The sequence below is a fragment of the Anarhichas minor genome, unplaced genomic scaffold, assembly GCF_050575085.1.
Source record: "Anarhichas minor isolate MPS153535 unplaced genomic scaffold, ASM5057508v1 ptg000042l, whole genome shotgun sequence".
In the NCBI taxonomy this organism is placed as follows: Eukaryota; Metazoa; Chordata; class Actinopteri; order Perciformes; family Anarhichadidae; genus Anarhichas; species Anarhichas minor.
Genome location: NW_027466488.1, coordinates 3,930,242 through 3,956,795, shown reverse-complemented (window position 1 = coordinate 3,956,795; position 26,554 = coordinate 3,930,242). Strand labels below are relative to the sequence as shown.

The 26,554-nt window shown below is 41.2% G+C and overlaps 2 protein-coding genes across 2 annotated transcripts; both read right to left on the bottom strand.

Annotated features, from left to right (window-relative positions):
• Window positions 1-1,864: 1,864 nt before the first annotated feature.
• On the bottom strand, window positions 1,865-16,534 carry LOC142970106 (stereocilin). The gene is made up of 29 exons (XM_076110269.1): window positions 16,435-16,534; window positions 15,211-16,338; window positions 14,530-14,554; window positions 13,857-14,436; window positions 12,803-13,690; window positions 12,650-12,712; window positions 12,431-12,556; window positions 12,038-12,204; window positions 11,765-11,951; window positions 11,326-11,441; window positions 10,752-10,884; window positions 10,472-10,654; window positions 9,447-9,485; window positions 9,194-9,370; window positions 8,730-8,879; window positions 7,221-7,279; window positions 6,942-7,065; window positions 6,712-6,794; window positions 6,490-6,625; window positions 5,821-6,023; window positions 5,121-5,211; window positions 4,841-5,012; window positions 4,541-4,726; window positions 4,100-4,257; window positions 3,856-3,998; window positions 3,325-3,473; window positions 2,988-3,085; window positions 2,155-2,302; window positions 1,865-1,944 (listed from the first exon to the last, which is right to left on the bottom strand). Exons 1-29 carry the CDS (start codon window positions 16,532-16,534, stop codon window positions 1,865-1,867), a joined length of 5,892 nt encoding a protein of 1,963 aa, XP_075966384.1.
• A 3,908-nt stretch (window positions 16,535-20,442) lies between these two features.
• Window positions 20,443-25,521, bottom strand: drc4 (dynein regulatory complex subunit 4). Its single transcript, XM_076109756.1, has 11 exons — window positions 25,498-25,521; window positions 23,956-24,060; window positions 22,752-22,949; window positions 22,155-22,355; window positions 21,973-22,027; window positions 21,678-21,880; window positions 21,351-21,506; window positions 21,118-21,198; window positions 20,764-20,973; window positions 20,614-20,679; window positions 20,443-20,511 (listed from the first exon to the last, which is right to left on the bottom strand). Exons 1-11 carry the CDS (start codon window positions 25,519-25,521, stop codon window positions 20,443-20,445), a joined length of 1,368 nt encoding a protein of 455 aa, XP_075965871.1.
• Between the last annotated feature and the right edge of the window lie 1,033 nt (window positions 25,522-26,554).

The following is a 26,554-nucleotide window of genomic DNA, read 5'->3' as shown; positions in this document are numbered from 1 at the left end:
GTAGGGAGGCTGCCAACTGCCAAATAAGATATATTTATTTATTCCCAGATTGACGGGTTGTTTTTATAGTAAAATCGCTTGATGGATGACAAATAAGATGCCGGAAAATGCCATATTCATTGACAAAACTGAAGCTGTTAGTAGGCTACACACACAATAAACTAACATCTTTCTTACGGCCAGATCACAACCTAAAATAGCCTTGAGCATCTATTGACCTCCAGACATTCCTCTCTGCCACTGTGCAGTGCGTATGTACCCTGGCACCTCCAAGTTTTCACCAAGCACAATGTAGACTATACATGGAAGCTTCATTATGTATTTCCCCAGCCCAACCAATGGCCTATACTTCTACGCTGGAATAAAACTGGTCCCAGGTGTATCAGACACTTTATGATAATTTTATTAAAGTTAACTTTATTCAGAAATAAGCACCATATGGGCTGCCCCGGGGTCCAACCATGAACCGCAACGTCATGGTTCAAGTGTGGCCTGGGGACTCATGCCATTTTTTTCTGATCTCTCTCTCTCTCTCTCTCTCTCTCTCTCTCTCTCTTTATTTTTAAAAGAAATATGAACCATGTGAGCACAATTACTGCCATAATTAATTATTATCAGAACTACACAAGACAAGTCCACAGAATTAGATACCTCCTTGATTGATATTGCTCTTTAGTGAGGCTGATTCTTTAACAGATGTACAATAACTTAGCATTACCAGAAAAACAATTGACAGGCTTGGGGCCAAGGGGGTGTAATGCCCAGGGGATAGTTGCTCCCTTTACCTGCTTGGTAATCATCCTGCTGAGAATACCTGTGGTGGATCCCATTTAAGGACCTTTCAAAATCAGTTTCATTCACCAAGCTTTTAAATTGTTGTTTTTTTAAACCGTAAAACATACAAAAGCACTTGAACATCACAGTTTCCTTGTTGCTTTGAAGACGGGTTGCATATTATTTGTTGTTTTGCTCCTTAAAGTCTCAAACCTGAAGGCTTAAAAGTTTCACTATGTAGTTGTACCAGTTCAGTAATACTATTGCACAGACTGACTGTAATTATTGCGTTTTCTTCACTCATCTGGAATGCAGTACCACACTCAAGAAATGGAAAATACCTGCATGCATAAGCGTCAGGAGGGATTAGTGTATCCTCAGACAGATACAGCAGGCTTGTCAATAAATCATTCTGGTATTAAATCATACCCCTCACTATTACGTCTTTCATGTCAACACATTTTTAATCATAGGTATGCTCTCACATATGCCACACAATACATAAACTCTTATAGAAGTTTAAAAGGTTTATAATTGAGGAAACATACAGGAAGTGTAAAAGATGCAGTCAGAGAGGACACGTTTTGTACTTGAAATCCACAGCATTTCTGTAATGAAATTAACAAACTTGGTCCTAGAAAGAAGAAGGTACCCATGGAGGTCACAGGTCCTGATGGTAGGCAGGTTATGTTACCAATGTTACAAGTAAAAGAAGGAAGACTTTACAAGGTATTTTATAGACCCCAGTGTCTGTTTAAGGGTAATGTTTTAAGATAAATCAATGAAATATCATCTCAAGTGAGTTTGCTCACATATCTCGTGGAGTTTGGAAAGCCCTTTGTCAAATAAAAATGAATCATTGCATTCTTTTCGTCTGATTGCTCTAAAAAAAAGGATATAATACAGTTCAAGTACATACACTTATTAACATATTGTCAAGCTGACATAATAGTGAAACATGTGCAGCAGAGCACAATCCAGAGCAAGGACCAACGCACAAAGGGAACAGAACAGTTCAAAATATTTATTTGAAGTACAAATATGATGATACCAAGGGAGGTCAAGGGTTAATTACATTCGTTCCAGCATGTTAAATGAGTTGCCACAACAAGAGGCACAGAGCCAGTGAGGATATAGTAAAGCTGTCTGCTGCTGGAGCCGAGTTTCTCCCTGTGGAAGCAGACAAACAGAGCATTTATCATCACCTTATAAACACAACATAAAAATAAAATTGATGAGTGGAAACAAGACTATTACCATAATAAAAGTATATGCACTCATAAAACACACTATGATAAATAAAATACATATAACAGCCTCATTATGAAGGAGGTTATTAAAAGGACATTTTATCACCATCAATGTTTTTTCAAGACCCACCTCTCAGCTCCAGCAGGACGTCTCCTTCGTATCGAGCGAGTCCAACAGCGTGCCTTTGCTCCGTGTCCAGCTGAGCCCACTGCTCCTCAGTGACAGCCCACGCCTGCTCCGCACTCAGCCACGACATCTGCACTGCGCTGAACACCACCTGACAGACGCACAGCAAACGCACATACTAACTTACTCATACAGGACACTTTGTCATTTGAGAGGAGGCACTCTGCTTGTATTTTATCACACTTTTTGACATATTTTTGGACACTCTAAAAACATGTCTAAATATTAAACACACACCACAATATTTAGGATACACTGTCTATATCAAATGTATATAGAAAAAAATGAACAAACACTGCATCAATAGTTATAATTGTGAGAAAATAAATGAAATAAAAAATATTATTTACATTATTTTCAGATAATCACAAAGCAGCAGATTATATGGAAAAAAATATATATAAAATATCTGCTCATAGTTGTTAAAAGGTATTTTTCACAGCCAACATTTTGACATTTAACAGTAGAAAGGGTATTACCAATAACATTAATGATGGCCCAGTTAGTCATGACAGAGTGACAGTGAGCCAGCATGCACAACAACAGGACCCTGAAACTAGGCCGCGAAATGGAATTCAGCTTTAATTCATTTTCTATTGATTCCTATCTTTTACAGTTTATGAGACTATAGGAAAAGTTAAATGTTATATCTTAAAATCGAACAATTCAGCCAAATGTTCCCATGGTGCTACTCATAGATGACTCTATACTGAAGCCAAACATTGTTCTGTAGGTTAACCTGAATGAATGGCCAACAAGTCATAGTTGAAACTCACTGCCATCTTTTTTGGTGACATCAGGGCGATGGCTTCAGGGGTGATTCCCTCCACTTGTTCTTGTACCAGAGCTGACAGCACCAGGTCCGCCAAGCCCACTGGACAGAGACACAAACACTGTCTAGTCAGATAATTAATGATCCTCATATCAAATCACAGGAAGTGTAAAAGTCTTCCTAAACTTTTAAACCCTCGGGATATTTTCAAATGCACCTATCCATCCAAAAGCTGTCATTCTCTCCTCGCACCCTCCTCACTCTTTGATGAAGAAAACTATTACAAAAATGCTGACCATAAAAAACCTTACACCCTCCAGGGATATCATATTCTACTGTACCTGCCAGTGTCCCAATTTCGGTGAAAACCTCCGGTCCCCAAGCACTGACTGGACCAAAGGCCTCAGATCTGGACAAACGGCTTGTCAACTCCTCCATCTGCTGCTCTGTGCATGGCAGGTGAGTCTCCCGCAGGAACAGGACGGCCACACTGCAGTGTGAGGAAAATGATTTAGGACTTTATCCTCTTCTGGGCAAAATGTTTTATGAGGGTTGTGCTGCTAATAAATGTGCACCAGCCTCCTGCTATACTTCTGTTAGGAGGTGAATGTGGTGGATGTGAAATCAGTTAAACACTCTCTGAAACCTAAAGCTTTAGAAGGATTGAATACGTTTTACCACTGCTACTAAGTACTACAGGTTCAAAATGTGTTCATCTTTGTTTACGCTTGTCTTTGGTTTGATGCAATTTACCTGTATTTTATATATGTCACAGTGTATTTGATGACACATTGCTGAGTGTGAGCCTTCTTTTAACAACTTGTTGACTGTTGTGTGCGAGAGACAGTTTATACTTCATGTATTTGACTGACCTGAGGTTGTAGGGGCTCAGTCTTTTGATTTCTGATGGATAGAGACCACACATCAGATGGCCAAATGTTGCCAGATCAACAGCTGTTAACTGCTCCACTTTCAGTTTGCGTTTCCGCATCATACCTAAAATCACCGCTCTCATCTGCAAAAAAACAAAAAAACAATAGAAATTGGAAAAATTAAAAACACACGAATGGACATGTTTATACTTGATGTTTTACATCAGAAGGAAAAATTCCAAACCTTTTTAGGGCTCCAGTCTGTAAGTGTCCCCAGATGTGCCAACACACCCAGATCAGTGAGACTGGCGTCCTGCAGGTCTCTTTCTCCCATCTCAGTCACCACAGGGCCCAGAGCGAGCACCTGATCCGCTCTCAGCTCTCTCACCGGACTGAAGGACTGGAAGAACCAGAACGTGTTTTAACCACAGATTATGTCGATGTTAAAACACTACATGTTTTACTCAGCTGTCCTTGTCTCTTAGGGTTGGAGATTATCAGCCATTTCTCTGACATCACAAGTCAAAATGTATAAGGATGATGCAATTTTATCAAGAATTGTGTTGTAATGTTTAGATACGTCTGATGGGAACAAGATCTTAACTGAGAGGGGGAAAGAACTGCTGCACCACTTCGAGGAAACATGCTGATCTGATTTGATACATTCTTGGCTTCCTGAGGTCTTTCACAGTTGTACTGACCTTCCTGAGTTTCAGCCACAGTGCTCGGCGCTGCTCAGAGCTCATTGAAGGGTCCTGAGCGAAAACCTCTACGCACTGTTTCACATCCTCCTGTGACATACGGCTGAGCTGAGTGGATGTCCAGGCTGATGGAAACGTCCCTCTGATGTCTGCACAGCTCGGAACTGGCACTGCTCGAAGAGACAGCAGTGAATTCAGCGCAATGATAGGAATGAAAACTTACACAAAGCATTACCCACAGTATCACAACAGCACCACAAGTTACAATCAAATATTTATTGAACCTTTTGCCCTCCTGCTCCGTGCTTTGACAATCCCTCGAATGAGACTCTGAGTCAGCCGTCTCTGACGATGCTGGTCCATACACTGAGTCACACAGACTCCACCCACCACACTGTCCTCCCAGCGACTTTGACCCACCAGGACCTGCTCCACTGTGTCTTTATTCAACACTGTCTGCACAGAGGAAACGCATATCATCATGCCATGCCTTAAAAAAAAGTGTAATGTGTTGAGTGTAATGAAATGAATTATTTGCTTAGGTTGATGCTTTTGTGTGCTTACCAGTGGGATGGAGTTTATCTGCTTTGTTGAGAGAGAAAACACCAGCCTGCCCAAATGTTCCACATCCCCAACTTGCCATTTGGATGGCTCCCTGACAAACAAGTACACAAAGCTTAACATTACTGCTGTTTTATGTAATCCATATCTTAATCGAAGCGTGTTTTCCCATCCGGCATTTTATGTATTGTAGACTGCAACTCATTTTATTCTACCACTCTACACTAACAGGTGCAGAAGTGTTGTTCTCAATAACTTGTTTATTTATGGTTTATGTGTGAGGGACAACTTATCAATCATTACTTCCCATAGGAATCATCACTGCCTGGTACGACATTCCCATCAGCCTCAGCTGTACTTTGTATGTAGCACTAATCAGTGAATGGTAGCACGCAAGCACGCCACACTTAGAAGGTGAACATGGTAAACATTCTGCCAACTAAACCTCAGCCTTTTTTACATTGTCATTGTTTGCATGTTGGCATACTGACATTAGCATTTAGCTTAATATGGTGATAACAGATTAAAGTAAAGATCACTTTTTAAACTCCTCTGTGAAATATAACTGTTCCTGTTGTTTTTGTGCAGTCAATAAATTACTTTTTAGAAATAATGATGGAAATGAAGCTCTCAACATATTATTGACCCAGGTGTCATAACCACAATATGTCACCGTTTCGCCAGATGTTTTTTGTTTTTTTACCCGAGCAGGTCTTTTTGAGTGAGCAGCGCACTAATATCTCTCAGAGCCTCTTTAGGAAGGCAGAAACTTCTCATCTCCTCCAGCCGCAGAGCCAGCGCTCCTTTGTCCACCAGAGACAAACTGTCCCGGTCCAAGAAAGGCAGCAAAGGCCCCAGGACATCCAGGGTGGTGCCATCAATCTCCCCCTCAGCCTGATAGGAGCCCTGCAGAGCATCACATACAGTCAGGGATTTAACATTGATATGACTTCACTCATGTGAAAAGCTGTTAAGTGGATGAAGCAAGTTATGTTCTGAATCTCTTTCTCTCTTTGTATGTCTGTGTGTGTGCTTAAGAAGCCCGAACCAATAAATGTAGTTTGTTTTTTGTGCCCCATTAATGTGTTAATACAAATCAAATACATGAGTCACCATCACTGACGCAACCGCTGATTTAATTTACCAGAAATAGCATCTCTGAGTCCCTGTTCTGAATGCTGGTTTATCATCTTAATAACCCAGAGGTTAACTTAGGATTTCTGTTTCAACTTAATGTTGTTTATAAATTACATGCACCAACTGGTGTCTGATCACACTTTTCTACCTGAATAAAGCAATGTGTCAAGTCCTGCACATCGTGTAAGAATATGCAGTAAATGCAGTATTTGTATAGTTTATGTTGGTGTTTTACCAGCTCAGTTACAGCCTTCTCGGCTAAATTTGTCTGCTTGTAATGTGGCATTCTCAGGAAATCAGCAAAGTGTGCCTGAATGTGGTCCAGAATAGCCCTGAAGGATGCATTGGAGAGGTCCTCTAACATCGTCACGCTGGAAAAGAGCAGAGCAGAGGTGTAAAATGTAGTACACTTTGGATACACTGTGAAATAGTTCACGTTTAGTAAGGAGATACCTACGGTAGAGTGGCAGCAAACCCAGGACTCAAAGCACTGAGGATGATTTCAGGTTGTTCCCTCAATTCATCTACGATACATTTTCGCTGGTAACACAACCAAAACACATCTGAACTTGTTAGAATGAAACATGATTTTGTATTTTGATATGGAAATATAGAAACAACAAACTAATGAATCTGGTATAAGAGACTATAAAGAGTTTGAGGAGTGCTAAAGTAGTTGTTCCTCACCAGAGCAGGTCTTATGCCTCCAGGCAGCTCACTAACAAACTGAAGCAGCTCCACAAAATCTGTATTGTTGCTCCAAAGCCTCAGAAAGTCACAACTCATCCCACTGGAAATATGACCCAGATCCCTACAAGTAAAGGAGAAGTTGTTATTTAAATTGTTTGTTGAGTCAGACCTGAAATTGACTAAAACTTCTGAATCTTTAATTCCGTCTGCAGGTAAAATTACTGAATGATTAAGATCGTAGATCTGAATGCTCTGGTGCAATACATCCTTACTTACCTCACCATCCTGCTGGTAATGTTTTTATATTTGTGGATCTTTTTGAACAAAAGCTGAGCCTGTCCAGATAAAAAAAGAAATGGTGTCAGACCCGGCATTTGACATAACATTTTAATAAAATAAGTTAAATCAAAATACTATAAACTTGTATCTGTATTTTTTTTTCCTTGCATGTTTTAGCTCCTTTTAGACATGTGTGCTTGCACACAAGTCCGACCACTATTTTCTCACATTTTGGCAAAAGTGTGAGTATTATAACATACTGAGTGTACTAGAAAAAGCTAAAAAGTTGCTTATACTGTGTGACTCTGTTGTTCCTGTTTCAGAGGATGTTTTGAGTCTCTATGAGTGAGTGCCTCACTGATGTAATCCCATTAAAATAAAATGAATGTGCTTTGTGAAGAACAAACTTTTACAAGCCAGCTTTCAACTGGGTGAGTGTTCGATGCTGAATTAAAGCTTTTGGGTGAAATATCACTTTAAGGATGTTAAGTGCAACACTTTGGTCCAGAGCAAGACATTTTCTAAATGACTGTTCAAACTGCTGTGAAAGTTGATATTCCCGGTATTTGGCACCCTAGAAATTCACAGAGGATTGATCCTGTTTTTGATAAGACCATCACACTCCCTTTAAAGCAGCGTTAGGCTAAAACATTCATGTTTCCCAGAGGATGAACTGTCTCCATTTGAACACCCCATAAACTTTCATTTTGTGCCACTCTCAGATCAAGACCGGAGTATTAAAACTTCTCAGAATTTAAAAGGCGGATTAACATGAGGTTGAGCATCAGACTCACCACTGGTAAAACTCTAAAGAATAGTAACATTGTCACTGTATTGTTTATTCCATCCAACTGTTTCTTATTTATGAACACTGAAACTTTTTGAAAAAACTTTTTGCTTTCTTGAAAAGCAGTTCAACTCAGCTACAGACGGAAAAACACTGGTGGTATATCACTGATACGACTGTACCACATTAGATACCATATCTTGTACATGTGTACAGTGGCATTCATTTCACACTATAATCTCGCAAAATATTCCTCAAACTGACTATAAAAGGATATTTAACACAGGGTGCAGAAGCATTTCACTTTAAGGTTATTCAAATACAATGTTTTTATATCAAGTGTCACAGTATATTTTAGTGCAGCTCCTGACCGAAAGGACAATCTTTATTGACTTGACTGAGGTCTTGTTAGGCCAAGAACTGGAGGTGAAACACATTCTTTGCTGTGACAAAATCCCTTCAAGATAGCCATTATTAATTTATGCTACACTCCTCCACACCATTGTACTACATCCAAACTAATTAGCTTGATGGCAGCTGATGCGTGTGGAGTATTAATATCCTGAAAGGCTCACCTGAAGCATATCCAATGAGTAGCAGATTAATGGGACCGAAGCTGGTAACATTTTCTTCTTTAGTCAAAGAACTGGCAACCTATTGTTGTCATATCAATGCAGTGTGAAGTAGCACACAAAGGTAGGTTAAAGGCAAATGTGCACCTGCTGTGGCGACCAGCGTATGTCTCTGTACAGGCTGACATCTCTCAGGATTGTTTCTCCATTTAAGGTTTCTGTCAGCTTCCTCAGAGGGACGAACGGTAATAGACAGTTTGCCTGCTGAGTGATGTTCTGCAAGTATCTGTGCAGAGCCTGTTGACACACAAAAACACTGTACATTTAAACTTAAAAACCTTAAAAGGCAACACAAATCAGATTGTATATATGTGGATGATATGAACACTCTCTGGTACCATTGTGCATGATTAGCATGGATACTGCATTAGATTGGATTAATGTATCTCAGGCCACAGTTTTTTGTTTGTATCTGTATAATGAAATATGATCCTATGCACCTCTATTGTGTCAATCTACTCATGTGACAACAAGGTGAGCCACAGCTAATTGTAAGGAGGGATGAAAATATAAGAGAAGTGTCGTATGAAGACAGAGAATAGCTGCGTCACCTCCTGCATTGCATCGTATAGCATGGCTCTGTGGCCGGGCTTCAGCTCAGTCAGCAACATCTTCCAGCACTGGCAGTGTTCAGCTTCACTGATCTCAGGCCAATGGAGGTCTTTGAGCACAGCAGGAGAGAGACCAGAGAGTAACGGCTTCAGTCTGCACAGTTTTTCCATGGTGAGCTGGCAGGAAGAGAAACACAGTGATGAAAGTGCAGTTGGCTGAAATTCAGCAAAAAACTATTTTGAAAATACTTACAGAAGTGTCCTTTGAAATCTTGAATAACATTTGAAAAGCCTGAGGAAAGTATTTGAAAGATTAACACAGATGCATACAAAAATATACAAGTGTTTCATATTTATATATTTTGGTCACATATTCAATCAATGTTTATCTTCTTCTTTTCTCTAGAAACTTGGAAGTTAATTAAGGCGAGACACCTCAGGCAAAAACATTGTTTTTAACGCACTGGTCAATTTTGACATTTTGGGCTATTTTGCTTTCATAACATGTCTTCTTTCAGACTAGTGGAAACAGCACATCCATAATACACATTTAGGTCGTTACTTTACTACTTTGTTTATCTATGTCTGTAGATTTCTCCTAAATTGACCAAAAGTTAGCATTAGATAATCTCTCATTTGCATATTTAAACATACAATTTCAGAAAACTTGTAACACATAAAACTAATTGTCTTAATGTAAGTCATAGCGATATCTATTAGTTCACCTTTACAAAACATATCTTTAAAGGATGTTTTCTCAAAAGGAGTATTTTCTCAGACTCTTCAGCAGCACTTACATACACCAGACTTCAGCTCCATTCCCATCTATATATTGAAGGCTTGTAGGGGTTTGTTCATAAATCATTCACAATCTGATTTATAGAACATCTTCTTCATAAAAACAAGGCAAACATTGACTTTTTTTTAAATGTATTTTCTATGGCTGTTGACAGTGTTTTCTGATTTATGAGGTGATAAAAAAAACAATCCCAAATTCCCTCCTTGACCCTAATATTTCAACAAAATGAATCAAGAATTTTGAACTTGGCTTCATCCAATGTTCAGATTTCTGTTCTGGAAATGTATGCAGATAAGCACATATGTAATAGCTAATGATAAGATAATGCCTCATTTGCATATCTAAACGTTCATTTTCAGAAAACTTGTCATACAAAAAATAATTTATGGTTTACTAATATCTACGATGGTAGCAATTAACAACTTCATCAACGAGAACAATGACAAGAAGTCACAAAGAAAAACAAATTCCCTGCTAACCTCTGCTGGAGAATATCTGTGTAATCCTGGTTGTGAGAGGACTTCCAGGAGTAGCTGTGAGGGGAGCGACAGCAGGAAGGAAGCTCCTAACTGAGGTAACAGACCGCTGAGGGCAGACAGCTCTGGGGGAGCCATGCTGCTGACTTTCAGGGTCTCGACAGCTGGTATCAACCAAGAGGACAGCTGTCCATGAAACACAATTAAACAGAGAAAGACATCCAGGATGTGAGTGGTTTGAAGCAGATTCTCTGCAAAAGACTAAAGAACATGTGCTGCTTACCCTGCCACTGGTACTGATGAACCCCTTTGACATGCACTGAGCCAGCTGCTGCCAGAGAGCCGAGGACACGGCTGAGTCCTGAAGAAATGAACCCAGTTCCACGGGATCCAGGTAACATGCAAGGACCCCTAACCTGCAAAACCACATTTGCTGTCACTTTTGTCTCTTTTTGGGGCATTTTTTCTTTATATAGAATAGTAGACAGAGAATGAGGAGAAAGAGAACTGAGGTACTTGTCCTTACCTTGTATAGCCCCACACATCAACACCTAAACAAACTATGACCTAACTCATTGGTGCCAATCTTGGATGTCAAGAAATAGTCTCTGAGTCACCTGAGGGGTCATGTCAACAGGGGACAAAATCTATCTCAAGTATATCAAGCATGAGATGATTAAACCTTTTAGTTTAAAAAATAGCACCATGGCCAAACACAAATACAAATCAACATCAACTGCAGGACTTAAGCTCTGAATATGAACCATCACTGTGGAAACACAATGGAGTGCTGTCCGTCAGATGACTCACCTTTGAGTGTCTTAAGTGATCACAAACACAGAGTATCTGGGTCTCACCTCGGTATGTTATCGCTGGTCAGATTCCTCTGCTTGCTGAAGAGGGTCCGGAGCACATGGCGCCCCCTTACACCATCCAGACTGCCGTTGCCTAGCAACTCTACCAGAGGAGTAAGCTAAAGGAGACGAGAGATAGAGTGTTAAAACACGGAAAAACTAAATGTAACGCACTGTTTCTTCAAAATATCACATAAGAGTTTATCTGGGTTGAGACAGGTGACTGTGATTCAGTCATCTTTTATACTCATAAATCCATCCTCTGGTCCTTGTGTCCTGTGTGGAAGCATCGGTTTCTCTATATATTTATTTAGATTTTGTCTTTATTTTGTCATCTGTACAAATGTAAGAACCACAGTGAATGGCTTTACTAATCACCTGACCTTGTCTGAGATTACTAACGTCTGTGAGAGAGGTACAGCAGGTATGTAAAGATTTTTACCTGTTGTGATGTCAGTTGCTGAAAATGACTGACTGGCAGGTAAGGCAGAAGCGGGAGGATGGAAATGAGAAAGTACGGTGGCCATGTAGGGACATCACCCACCACACTCGACTGCAGGAGTCTTTTTACAAAGGCCTTTTTCTGCAGTGACTTCATCTCTGAGCTGTGGTCACGAATGGCTGTCAACCTAAAGAGTAACTCAGAAGCTGTTAGCATCAGGACAGTAAGATATATCAAAACTAAACGCAGCTGTTTCTTGTGTCGGTGACTCACACGCTGTCGTTGACTATCAGGGAGGCTGGGAAGCTCATGATGTCAGAGACGGACATGAAGGGGATGAACTGAGACAGGTCCACAAACAATTCTGGGGTCACCCGGGGGAACTTATGGATGAAAGCAGCAGTCATTGTTTCCATGGCTTGCAACTCTTTTTGAGACGCCTGACAGAGAAAACAAAAGAGCGGGACAGAAAGCGATTGTATTCAATGTGGCCCTCTTTAACTATGCATGGGCTGTGACATAGATTCAAATAAAATAGATACAGCACAAGACAGCGCAATAGAGTAGAACTGTAGTCAACAGAGGGATTTAACCCTGCACAGTTAGCTTAATATAACATGTCAATAATAGTCCACTCAGGGTTTTGTTGGGAGTTTGAAAACAAACCTGGCCGGTTTCAACTTGTAGCTGGTCCCAACTTTGATGCATATGGGAGAGAAATCTCTTGACAGCATCTTTTTCAGCAGACATAACTAGAGTGCGAATGCTGTCTCTTGGCATCTGAAGGTACTCCTGTTGAGATAAAGTGAATCACCTGAATATAAAGTTCAGTGAACTGATCTGTTGTTGAAGTTTACATTTAAACGTAGCTGCACAGGCCACTACCTGCAGCAGAAACCTCAGAGCAGATGAGTTGTCGTCCCGCTGGATGAGGTCCCACAAGACAGGCTGATGGAACAGCAAAAACAAGTTATTCACTCTTTGCATAGTGTGTGTGAGAGTGTGTTTGTGCGCGAGTGTGCCAGTCAGCTATCTTACACTGAAGCAGCTCAGTAGATCCTCTTTTAGAGTGACGTTCTGCTCTCTGCGGAGGAAGACTCCCACGGTGTGCAGGACACTCATGGAGGCTTCTGGTTGCAGTGTGGCCCAGGAGGTGTTGTCAAGGAGACTGGAGAGAAGGATAGCCTGACCCAAACCTTGTCTCGCCTCTCTTTCCCCCTCATCCAGACCCGAAGAGAGGCCTACCATGAAGTCCAGGACTCGCAACACGTATCCCAGCGCCACTAAAAACCCTTCGCGCTCCCCTCCCTCAACCTCACACACACTCAGCTTGTGTAGAGCTTCCACCAGCAGTGGAGCCGGGTCCACACACAGCTGCGATGTGTCAAACTCATACGGAGCCGGGAGCATGTCAAAAAACCTCTGCAGGAGGCACTTCCTGCCCTCCAGTTCTGCCTGCAGATCAGCACAGAAATCAGCAAACTGAGGCATTGCTCTTAACAGCCGATTGAAGAGCGTGGCGTTCAGACAAATGTACTCTCTCAGTCCATGTGTCTGCTCACAGAGCTCCAGGAGGGTGGAGTTGGTGAAATGATGCACAGCCCACGCCCTGTAGTGACAAGTCTCATCAACGGTGTCAACATGGGAGAGGTCGTGGATTTTGGAGCAGTACGCCGCGGCCCAGCTGCCCTCTGGCAAGGTCTGGTGCGAGTCAGGGGACTGTCTTCCGCACACAGCTGAGATCAGGACGGAGTTGTTGGGCAGGAAGCAGTGCCTGAAAGCCTGGGCACTGAGCAACCTGTTGCCCAACTGGGCCACACAGCTCTCATCGAGTACCAGACTTTCTATCATCTCACCTGTCAGCTGCACACACAGGTCGTCTATACTTGTCAGGTTAAAAAAATGGTAGTCCTTTGTCACTGCAGCCTGCAAATATTTAAGTTAGAATAAGGAAAAATGAAGTAGAAGGAATTATGAGTAAAAAACAAGCAATGCACAAGTACTTATACACAGCATGTCCTCAGTACGCCTTAATTCCACCGATATTTAGCAAAAAGTTACCAGAAAACACGTAAATATATGTATTAATTACCTGTTGTGCTCTCTGCAACCAGAAAGAGGAGTTGGCACAGACCGTGTTGTTGAATTCATGGGCGAAGAACTCGCTGCAGACATGAACCCAAAGGAAGTCCTCCTCAGCAGCAGACAGGTACCAAGCTGCATCAGAGCACGTGGCATGCAGGTCGAGCCCCATCTGGGCCTCTGCAGGATTAACTGACCCGTTCTCCCCTTCAAACAGTTTACAGTAGAGGAACACAGTGAAGTTGGAAACGCCTGTCAAGCCTGGGATGGATTCATTACACGCTGCCTCCAGGATTTCTATAGAGGTGAAGTACTCAATCTCTCTCTGCTGGTTGAAGCTCTCTCTCGTTCTCCCTGCTTGTGGCTGGTTTAGCTGAGAGAGATGAGGTGCGGTAGAGAGGTCGTGAAGGTGTTTTTGTTTGGAGATTGTTCGTGCAGAGGGGCCTTTCTTTGGAGAGGATTGAGCCGGTCTTTGTCGTGATCTTAGTTCATCTGCTTCAGTGGGGGGGCAGGACAGGAATGGGAGTGAGCTTGGAAAACCCCGGGAGCCCAAAGCCTGAGTGTTCCACGTCACATTATGTCTTATCCCCCTACATGTAACAAAACAATGGAAGAAATGTGAATCTAATAATTTACTGTCATTTATGTGGACGGCAATCATATAGTGGTTTAAAATACCTTACCATAAGATCAGTTGTCTAAGGTCACCTTGAAAAAGACAAATGAAAAGCAAATATTAACAGAAAATCAAAGAGAAAGAGTGGTGGAAAAAGCAACTGCTTCTGCAGCACACAACCATGCCGGGTGTACAGTGCAGCTCAGCTAACAATGCCCGAGATATAATGTTACGGGCATCAATGAGAGGATAAAGAGATTAGCAGGGCTAACAACAGATGCTTTCACCGGCCGGGATGATTATAAAGATTTGAAAGCAGTGTCTGTCACTGTCTCTCCTGTAGCTTTCAGGTGAAACCAGGGCCAAACTTATGAGGCTATTAACAAGGGTTTTTCCTCTGTGAATGACACTAAATACACTCTAAACTCTGCATGACTTACTTCTAAACCTCAAATACGTTTGAATTGACATGTTATTTAGTTAATAGCACACTATCTTTTCTCAGACTCAACCTCTGAAGCAAAACTTTAAATGTTTCAACATACAGCAGCATCTGCCATGTGAACTAACTAAAGGATGCTCTTTCTTAATTGTAAATTATTATGTAATCAGATTGTGTGTATGACTACATGTAACGTAAACAACACTTAATGATGCCTGTTTTTGTGTGCGTAGACACTTTTTTAACTTTTTGTCTAATTTCAACGAGTTATTATCTCTTATGAGGCCAGCTGCTCCACATACTCACCAACTAAGCATCGGCCCCGTGCATTGGGCTGCGGTACATCCACCAGGCTGCTGACATCATCAAGCAGCGCCATGGTAACTCGTGACACTTTCTTCCTCAGGCTACCGTAGACAGAACTACCCACCCTGTGCAGGAGGCCGCTCCTCAGCCCATCCAAACTCTGCACCAGAGCTACATTTTTCTGTGCCAAGTGGCCACCTCGCTCTCCTCCACCTGAACGGGATAACGCCTGCAGCAGGAAGCTTTGCATGGAGTCTGGATCATCCTCAGCGGTCACCGCATCTTCCAGAGATGCATTTCCAGACAATCCATCCTGCCTCGTGGCCTCAGGAGGCAAGCTGAAGGCCTTTAAACGTCCAAATACACTTGAGCCCCTACTGTGTTCCCCACCTTCCCCTGCTGGGTGTAAACTGACAACAGGCTTCCAGCTGCGTGTTTCTAGGAAACGCAGCAGCTGCTGAAGCCAGTTTACACTGAAGGCACAGTCACTACGACCCTTTAGAGCACAGATGAAGCCCTGCAGGCCTGCACTGGCCTGACCATAGGTCCCACTGAGCAGAGCCTGAAGTGCAGCTTCAAACACAGCGCTCACTGTCCTCCAGTTCTGAGATAAGAAAGTCAAGAGAGGCCGGTAGGACTGACGCTCTGACAGACTGATCAGACTCTGCAGCAGCCCCAGAAGCCAGTCCCAGTGAGGGCTTCCCCTCAGAGACATAAACCAGTCCTGCACTGTGACGCTGGGTCGGGGTGGGACCTGGCCGTTCCACTGGTTCAGTGCAGCACTCCCTTCAGACTGGAGGAAGTAATGCAGCACTTTCTCCCACAGCTGCTCCTCGTCCGCCGGTGCCTCCTCCAGCTCAGCACCCATCTCTTGGAGGTACAGAGAGATGTTGTAGAGGAAGCCCGAGAGACGGTGCCTGTCAATTGGCTTGTTTAATGAAGGCAGGTTCTTGCTGGGAAGTACACCAATCGTTTTTAGGCTCCCCATGATATTCCTCACCCAAGGGAGCACCGACTGGTCCTTGTGTGGTTCTGGAGGAGCTTTTTGAGAATTCCAGCCACTTCCTGTACTCCATTTTGAAATGATCTCCTTAAGAATGGCACCTCTCTGGTCCTCCTTACCCCCTCCTGAAAGAGTCCCATAAGAAAAAGCTAGAACTAGCATCATGTATTAGTAAACACACAAATATTGCATTTAGTGAAACGTTTTGATGGCGCACTCACCTGTCTTCTTAGCGGATCCTTGTCCCAGTAAAACAACACAAACTACGATGCTTGTGAATGTAAGAGTGGCCATCCCTGGCCCTTTCTCTGCCATCTTCATCTCATGGCAGCATGCACAGTGACACAGTGGTGTCCCATCTTTCCCTTCAAGCTGTTTTTCCTATTGATTTAACAAAAACCCTGTGTTTAAACGGAGCCTGTCTTTTTTTTTCATTTCCAGCAACGCAGTAGACTCAAGGAGTAACGTATCTCAATTGAGAGGGGATATTAAACCTTAATGACTGGCCACCACGTCACCTTACCACTCTCACTGCATGGCCACTAAAACAGGTATCGGTAATGTGCTTCACTATGAGACAATGACGCAGGCTATAACAGGTAGGTCCTTATGTGATGTAGAGTGACCAAAGAAAAGTTATGAACATGGGGCAAGATATTCATACACACAGTTAAATACACAGTTCTTTAAGAGATCGCAGTTTGACAAGAATAGCAAAGGATCTTTCCCTGTTTAAAGTATTTTAAATGTCAGTGGTAACTCACAATAATAACAAACAACAACATAAAATAAAACTTACCAACAGTACAATCCATTAGCTTCTTTAAGTATCCTTTCAAGCTTCTACCAGCATCTCTAACTCAGCGGCGTCAACACACTCAGAGCTGACCTCTTTCTGAATGGCACTCTGTTTCACCATCACCCCGACTTTCTTTACCTTTCACTCTCTCCTCCTGCACCCCTCCCACCTGGGTCCCCTCTCTCTCTCTCTCTCTCTCTCTATCTCTCTCTCTCTCTCTCTATCTCTCTCTCTCTCTCTCTCTCTCTCTCTCTCTCTCTTAGCTGTTTGGGGCTCTTGCTTTTTTGTCTCTGGTGTTTAGGGTTGATGCTTGTCTTCATGTTTCATGAGTTACATATAGTTGACATGCTACCATATGTTGTTTAGCCATTTTCTATGACAATGTGCAGAAAAGCGAGAGAGCAGCTTGGGTACGACATGTCTCTCCATCTTTAAGATCACTGCTTGTATTTAGATGTACAGTATTTTTGGTTTATGTGTTCAGTATTTTGGGCCATCACGAGGCTGCAGGAAGGTCACAGCACTCAACAAGGTGCTCAAACAAGGTGAAAATCTGGATCATGTTAATCACACCCAAGATATCTATCCCATTCTCTAACTGTCCGATGTCTCCCACTGACTGATTCCCTATTGAGCTGTCTCTCAGCTGGGACCCATCTTGTGACTCTGGGTTTGTTGGGGGTGTAGTCTTACCAACGGGGTCGGGCCAGCAGAGACTGTGCAGGCTGTCACTGTTTAGACACATTTATCCCTCGGTCAGGCAGACTTACAATTGAGCCCTGTGCAAGGGCGCAGCAGCCGGCTCCCCAGAGCCAGACCACTGTCTGCAGGCCCTGAAACCCAAGAGGGCTGAGTGAAAGGACCACCCCCTCCCTCCACTTGCTTTAGCTGTATGATACTGTGGCCTGCACTGGGACAATATCTTTCTCCTGTATTATTGATACAGCAGGGAACAGCGATCACTCAGTGCAACGGGGCTCGATTCACCACAGGAATATTCAATGAGAAACTGGATCCACCCCATATGTTCCTCTCTCTCTCTCTGCTGGAAACTCATGGCAGCAATCAGCTGTTGAGATTGGAATACTTGGTTTGAGTCCAACTTTTTAGCCCCCACCACTCGACAGTAACACACCCTTCAGCGATTGTTTTTTCCATTAAATCTAACAATAGTGTCGAGCATACTCCATCAATCAAATTAAATTGTAATTATCCGTGTTTGGTGGTAACTCAAAACTTTTGCTACTGCTTACGAACATTCCTTCCCAGCAGTAATTATCAGTTCTCAAATTAATGCACAAATTAATGTATTTTTAGCCAATAAGATTTGTGTATAACTGTCCCCTAATGTGAGCTAGAATGATCACTAGTTTTACAGAGTGACATCAACGCCACAATCACCATCATGTACATCTATCCATTCTGAGAACACAAATATCAAACTATAAATGCAAAAAAAGAATTGCTGTAATTCTGATACATAAGTTACAGAAACAATTATAACCAGAACTGTAAAGGACTTAACCAGAGGTTTAACCACACTAGTCATGCACATTCTCATAGCGGGCTATAAACACATCACTTTTGAAGGACAGACGGATTGCACAAATAGCCTAAATAGAGCAGATTCTCTGCTGGTTTGCTGAAAATGCTTTTTAAATATCACGTCACATTATTGAAATATATGACCTGCTAGTTGGAGGTTTTAAAAAGGCATGCATGGCTCTCCTAGCATTACGTATGCGTAAGACACGTCTCGCTGTTAGCAGACCACGTCAGAGCAGCCCATATTCTGATTGTTGTTTGTTGAAAAAACGATGATGTCATATAATCTTTAATGATTCTGTGAACACAGCATGCAAATTACAGCAATCAAAAACCAGCCATGATGGAGAACTGTAACTAGCTCAGTCAATCAGTAACAGTATCAGTAACTGCCATTTTAGCATTTGACGATTAAGTTCAGCTTCTTTTAAATCACATATTTAAATGTATTTAATTCTAGGTTCATTTTCGTATTTCATTATACATCTCAATATATTGTCAGACACAGCAAAACAAAAATACATTTTTCTATGAAAGAATAAAAGAAAAATAAATAAACATCCCAAAATTGTTTATTTTCTTAAACAAACTAGTTCAAATGGAGTGAAGAAACACATTTACAACACGGGAAAATATGAGGAACGGTTGAGATTCTAATGAATCAGATGTACAGAAAGTGAGATCCACTGTAAAGGGGTCGGTCTTTGGGTTCATTGCGTCTCATTTTGGGGCAAACCCAAAATCAATTCCAGACGTTTCCCAGTTAGCAGCTGATCTCAAATGGCTTTACACAAAGCTCCTCCACACCAAGCTTCGTAGGCAGTGGTGTACAGTAACGAAGTAGAAATACTTCGTTACTGTACTTAAGTCGTTTTTTTTGGATATCTGTACTTTACTTTACTGTTTATATTTCTGTTGACTTTTACTTTTACAGTTGTGCAGCACTAGTTGGCTAACGTTAGCTCGCCACCACACCATAGGATTGACAGGAGCCGCGAGAGCGCAGCATTAGGGGAATCCTTCCCAGCTGTGCGCAAGCTGTGTGTGAAGCTGAACACACCTCTACCTGCCTCAGCGGCCTGTGAAAGGCTGTTTAGCATCGCAGGACTAGTCTTCAGCCCAAGAAGAGCGAGACGGAATTCTCGCAATTTTGAAAACCAACTTCTTTTGAAGATGAACAGGACATTTTTCAGTTTCAAGTAATGACTGTTACTTTCGGTGCTGCTTTAGTATCGATCATGTTTTGATATTTTGTGGATGATCAGATGGAGTTATGATGGTAGCAGTCGCCCAATTGCAGATTCAGCTTGAGCAAAACCTTTGCCTATTGTGTTCAAATCAGGCCCATAGGAGTTTACAAGGCAGGTGTCCTTTCTCTAAACACTGACCTGATGCATCAAGTGGATATTTTTTGCTGAACACAATATGATGCATTTGCCCTCTACATCCTCTAGTCGGAATGAGCATACTTATAAACGCAGTTACAACTCCTTCATAGTGTCATATTGCTTTTCGGAGAATTATGATGATAAGTTCATAGCAGATGCAAAAGTATACTTATGTACAATATATTATGTTGAACATTGTTGCTCCTGGATGGATCACAGCCAACCCAATTATTGTCAACACAGCTCCATGTCCTTGGTGATGGTGCCACAGCACTTAAAAGAATAAACTTAATAATTCTCAGAATTCTGACCCTTTGCTTTTTTATTAACAGCATTTACTTGTACTTTTAATTTCAATACTTAAGTACATTTAATATCAGAAAAGTACTTTTGATACTTAAGTACAGTAAATATCAGATACTTTAAGACTTTTACTCAAGTAGTATTCTAATAGGTGACTTTTACTGGAGTCATTTTCCAGTAAGGTATCTTTACTTTTACTCAAGTATGGCTTTTGGGTACTTTATACACCACTGTTCGTAGGTCAGCAGCAAATCCTTACGGGCCTGCCGGACACACAAGTATGAATATTACTACAAAATTGTATATAACATCATCATTAATTTGACAAATGCATGACACTTCCAGGAAGTAAACACACTTCTTACCTGGGAAAGCTGAGCTTTTTTATACTTCAAGTTCTTGATGTACTTATTACTGGAGTCCAGATTTATCTACAAGCAAAAACATGATTATTTTATGTTTTTGTACAGAGGGCAATGTGCAGTAAAACACACATTATTTAAGAGAAAATACACCTCAATTGTGTTAGAGACCCCATCAAGAGCAGTTCGGTCCATGTTAGAGGCAGAAAGCACAGAGAGGAGCTGAGCCTGCGTCTTCTCCAGGCCGTCTGTCAGGCCTTTCAGCTTCTTTTCCAGCGGCATGCTCTTCCAATCTGCTCCATGCTGCACCCGCTGAATATTCTGAGTGAACGTCTTGTACAGCTCGTCCCTTTCTAGCTGAAGCTGTATGACGTGTGCACAGACAAAAGCAAATGCAAAAACATTCACACAAATATTCAAAAGTAAACGTCACGTCAGGTGTACATGAATCAAGCTAACATTTCAACGTGTCAACATAACACAGTGCAACTCAATCAAAGCATTTACCTTGCAGAATGTCTGTTCCAGTGTCTCATAATCCCATTTCAGTTCATCCAGCTTCTTTTTTTCAACCTTTTCATTGACATCCTGCCAAAACAGTGTCACAATTTGACCTTGTGCCCGTGTACAGTATGCTACATGTCAGGAACAATTAAGACACTGGCAGCAATAAATGTGAGTGCACAAAGTTTCAACCACAAACACGTTTAAAAAATATCCATATATACTACACCAACAACCTTTTTTAATACGAAGCATTTCATTTGTCTCTCAATTTCCGCGCTCTCCTCTAAGACTTTTGAGAGAAGCTCAGCCATCTGTTTGTTCTCTGGCAGAAGGCAGGCCAGGTACTTTTTCTTCTCCTTCTGTGTCTTCTGCAGCAATTCAATTTCTTCCTAAGAAAAGTCAATAAAACAAGCCATGTGAAGAAAAAAACAGCTGGATCACGGGCATGTCTAATTGCAAAAAAAATTAAATAATCAACATACTCATCAATAACTAAATTAATAATGTGTTGCTGGTGTAAACAAAACATCTGAAATGCCTCTGACTGTGAGCACTTATACCTCGAGTGAATCGTTCACATTCAGTTCCTGTTCCAAGCAAGTATTGAATGCTTCAAATTCAGTTAATGCTTTCTGGTGGTCTGCTACTAGAGCGCTGATGTGGCTGTTCCATTGATCTTCATTCTCACTGGTCTTATTTTTTGTCATGTTGTCCAGCTGTTGTTGTAGCAGCTCCATCTTTTCCTCATACTTGGCTCGGATTTCTACTCAAATAGCGACACAAAACGAGGGCTCCTGTTTAGTTTCTGACAGCACGGGGTGTTGAATTCGACTCAAAATGAGATTAGTTCTTTACCTGCAATTTGCTTCTCCCCCCTGTTACTTGTTTTAGTCATTTCTTCGCCGTGTTTCTGTTGAGGTAAAAACAAAAGTGGTGTTTGTAGCATTGTCGCTCAATTGTTGCAATATATCAAAGTAAAGAGACGCATTAAATCCACAGATCTTTAAGTGTAGAAAATAATAGTGTGTACTACAAACCAGTTCAAGCTCCTCGACAAGCTTTTCATTGTCAAGCTCCTGCATGTCGACCATGACGGCCCTCATTTCCTTATGAAGCTCAGTCTCTAATTGTTCTTGCTCCTCCTGCACCACCTGTGTGGAGACTAAACCATCTGCTTTTAACTCAGAGGTTGTGTTCAGGTGTTCACACAGGAGGTGCTTCATCTTCTGCTTGTACACCTGGTGGAAAAAAATGAATCAAATGTGCATTTTAAAATTCATTTAGCCCTTTCATCTGTCAATGGATAATATTTGCTTAACAAATGACAAACTAGTACTAGTATCTGAACAAAAAGAATGCAATCACATGATTGTTCCTAACTTTTAAAGTTGAGAGGACAACCGGTACATGCCACTAAAAAAAACTATGGATGCACAATGGATTGTGGGATACTGAGGATAAAAAAATACACTGGCTGTGGATCAAAAAAAGGTTGCATCTACTGACTGCATTTAAAGATCCTTGTTACCTGTTACGGCATATTATGGCATAAAATAAAGACGTGGTCAAAATCTAGCCTGTGAATTTGGGTGCAGTTCGACTATAACTACAATACACCTGTGTATTAACCTCACCTTGATCTCTATTTGGTGGCGCCCCTCATCCTCCTCTATGTCCTTATCAAAATTCTTCTTTTCAGCCTTGACCTCCTCTAGTTTACTTTCTGTGATCCCCCAAAATGTGTGGATCTTGTCCCTCTCCAGCTGAAAGTAGTTTCTCTCTTCCCTCTCTCTGTCCAGCTCCTCTCGAAGGCGCACGATGTGCTCTTCCAGCTGAAATACAGAAATGTATTTTAGTGTGGGCATATGAGCCAGACGATCTAGATGACCGTGTAGCCAATTACCTCATTTATCCTAGTTGTAAATGTCAAAGTCCAATGTTTAGTTCACAGGGGGCAGTAATATAAATCAGACATATAATGTCTGCTGTGGCTCTGGAGGAAAGTCTGAGAATCTTTAAAGATTCTGTTAACACAGCGTGCATATTTGCAGTAAATAAAATAAGCAGTCATGATGGAGAACAAAGTCCTGTAAAGTTATTGCAAATAGCTTAACAAAGTATCAGTAGCTGTTATCTCAGCTTCTGACTCTAGTGAAAATGATGTGATTTGTTTGTAGTTGCACTACATTTTGTGTATTTAATTGTAGAATAATTAATTATATCAATTTCAATATACATCTTTATATATGAACAGACATACAGTAAAACAAAGTAAAATACACCCCTGTCAACAAATTACAAAAAGCTAAGATAAAAACTAATATATACACAAAGAATAATGTATTTTCTTAAACAAAGTTACACCATTTTAGGGTAAAATAATTAGTCAAAACATTTATTAAATAAAGGCATTGCAACCTTCAACCAGACAAAAGTTTGAGAAAAATTATCCAGATTCAGGGCTATAGGAATGGGCCTAGAGATTACCAATTTATAAGAAAAGGCCTGCAATAAAAAGTGGGGAGTTTAAACTTGATGAGCATTTCACCAGACAGGGAGGGTCTTACGAAAAGATGCTTCAGGTCGTATCCAGTGTTTTGAGAACTTCACCCACACTAGGAAACCAAAGTCGAGATATCTCGGCCTCTGCTGCATTGATTTGGACCATTCTTATTTAAACCTGTCTCTTGGGAGTCCTCCAGCTTTATGTAAGGGCAAACCCAATTTGCTGAAATACCCATTTAATGTACAAATCACTTTGAAAAGGAAACTTTTCTTTTCTCCTGACATAGAATATACAAGCATCACTCCAACACACACCCAACTTTAATCTCTGACCTGCTCCTTGGACAGCTCCTCCTTGGTGAATCCATCTATCAGTGTGGGCGTTTTTGCCTTTGCAGGCTTTTTACTTGAGCCTTTGCCTTTGCTGCTTTTGGGTGGCTGCACAAAAGTCAACAACATACAAACAAGTTAAAAACTACTATCTACTGTCAAACCTAGTGTATTTATTTAATGTTATTGTGGGGAAGTAGCAACCCCAGTCTGCCTCTCATCAATGTAACATGACAACACCTTCTCATCTATATATCTATATATATCTATATATCTATATATATATATATATATATATATATATATATATATATATATATAGACACCTACAGTCTATGGACAACACACGAGAAGCACACGCTTTTCAACGTTACTGGAGCTCACTATGAACATCCATTGTTGTGGTGAATTGATTTAAAAACGCTTTGCTTACCATCGTTTATATATTGCGCGTAATACTGAGAGACGGCACAACGTGTTGATAGTTTTGAGAAGCTAGCTAGCTAGCACACCAGTTAGCACACAGATAAGTCTGTCTCGAGCCTCGAGTTTCAAACATCCGTTGCCGTAGCAACACGAGCACGTGGCTATTGTGTGGTCAGATACCTCGGTGGGGGGTGGGGGGGTATTTAGGGACAGTGTACAATAAATGCATTGCACCAGATGTAAACACAATGCTAGATCCATCTGTTGTCCCTGGGAGCTTTGACTAGTTAATTGATTTGACAGGGTACTGTGTGTATTAGAGGGCAAGAATGAACTAAAATAACTTTTGTACAGTTAAGTCAATATCTACAGATACAAAACGTGAATAAGACTTGAAATGATGGTGACACCCAAGGACATAGTTGGGAGATGGTCTGTTGATAGCTTTAAGAATTAATTAATTAATTTAATTTTAACCATAAATCAAAAAACTAAATTATCCAATGTTTAATAACTGCATTTAGATAGTTAGACGTTGGATGGTCTTTTGTCATCCAACGTCTATGTAATTGACTATTACTATATATATAGTATATAGTATATATATACTATATACTGTATATATATATATACTATATGAAATGTCACATTGATGATTTAATGTTACACAGATATATGAAGGGTGACTGTTGTCTTGTGGGGCTGCACTGATATAGGCTAGTAACTTTTATATAACAGAATGAACATTTTTAAATATCCATGACTGTTATCCCCCCCCCCCCCCAATTTATAAGGTATACATAAGGTATGTGTTTCAGAGAGAATAAATCATCTTGTGTTATCCTACTAAAAACAGCTTGTTTCGTTAAGAGCTACAAAAACCGAGAATATCAGGAAAAAGTGGGTTTGATGTGCATAAAAGTGCACACCCTAATCTTTAGTTTGCAGAGAAAATATGTATCTCACAAAGTTCAAGGTTAATTTATTGTCATTGCACAATGAAATGCATTTGTAGGCCTATTTCACTACACAAGAAAAACACACAGAAACCCCAAATTATATTATACATGGATGAATTAAGGGGTCTCACAGCCTGAGGAAAGAATTAAGGGGTCTCACAGCCTGAGGAAAGAAGCTGCTCATTAGTCGGTGGTGCAGCTGACCTCAATTCTTGCAAGATGGCAGCAGGGTAAACAGGCTGTGGCTAGGGACGTCTTTTAATATCATGTGGTTAAATACCACTACATGAAATATAATATACAGAGAGCCTACAGAGAGTAATGTGAAAATTGAACAAATAATTTACTTCAAATACAAAAATATGTTGCATAACATCAGTGAATTAAGTAGTGGTGCTGTGAGATCCATATTTAATATCTTGTATGACTTCCATGAGCTTGAAGGACTGCATCCATGCGGTTCGACAATGATTCATACAATTTATTGATGAAGTCATCAGGAATAGCAAAGAAAGCAGTCTTACATGCCTCCCAGAGTTCATCAAGATTCTTTGGTTTCGTCTTCCATGCTTCCTCTTTCATTCTACCCCAGACATGCTCAATGATGTTCATGTCTGGTGACTGGGCTGGCCAGTCCTGGAGCACCTTGATCTTCTTCGCCTTGAGGAACTTTGATGTAGAGATGGAAGTATGCGATGGAGCACCATCCTGCTGCAAAATGTGACCCCTTTTATGGTTGGCAATGTAAGAGGTAGCTAATACTTCTTGATATTTTAGGCTATTGATATTGCCTTCCACCCTGCAAATCTCTCGCACACCCCCATACTGGATGTAACCCGAGACCATGATTTTTCCGCCACCAAACTTAACTGTTTTCTGGGTGAATCTCGGATCCATGCGGGCTCCAGTAGGTCTCCTGCAATATTTGCGGCGGCTGTGATGTAATTCAACCGAAGATTCATCTGAGAAATCCACCTTCTGCCACTTTTCCAGCGTCCATCCTTTTAGCAGGCTGTGGGCCTTGGCAAATGCCACACGTTTTTTTAATTGCCTTTTGTTTAGTGCTGGTTTCTGGGCACTGATTCGACCATGGAGGCCATTTTGAGACAGAATTCTACAAACTGTCCTGGTTGACACGAGGACTTGAGGTGACCAGGCCTGGTGGAGCTCTGCTGCAGTGGAAAAGGGGCTGGCCTTGGATTTTCGAGCCAACAAAC

Bases quoted from the DNA above. Each gene is read 5' to 3' on its own strand.
- LOC142970106 (XM_076110269.1), bottom strand. From the start codon at position 16,534: ATGAAGATGGCAGAGAAAGGGCCAGGGATGGCCACTCTTACATTCACA. The intron at 7,280-8,729 runs GTGCACATTTGC...TTATCTGGACAG, and splicing joins TACGCTGGTCGCCACAGCAG to GCTCAGCTTTTGTTCAAAAA. The intron at 2,303-2,987 runs GTGAGTTTCAAC...TGCGTCTGTCAG, and splicing joins TGTCACCAAAAAAGATGGCA to GTGGTGTTCAGCGCAGTGCA.
- drc4 (XM_076109756.1), bottom strand. From the start codon at position 25,521: ATGAGCAGCTTCTTTCCTCAGGCT. The intron at 20,974-21,117 runs GTAAATGCTTTG...CACGTCATACAG, and splicing joins TGGAACAGACATTCTGCAAG to CTTCAGCTAGAAAGGGACGA. The intron at 20,680-20,763 runs GTGTATTTTCTC...TTTTGCTTGTAG, and splicing joins GGGTCTCTAACACAATTGAG to ATAAATCTGGACTCCAGTAA.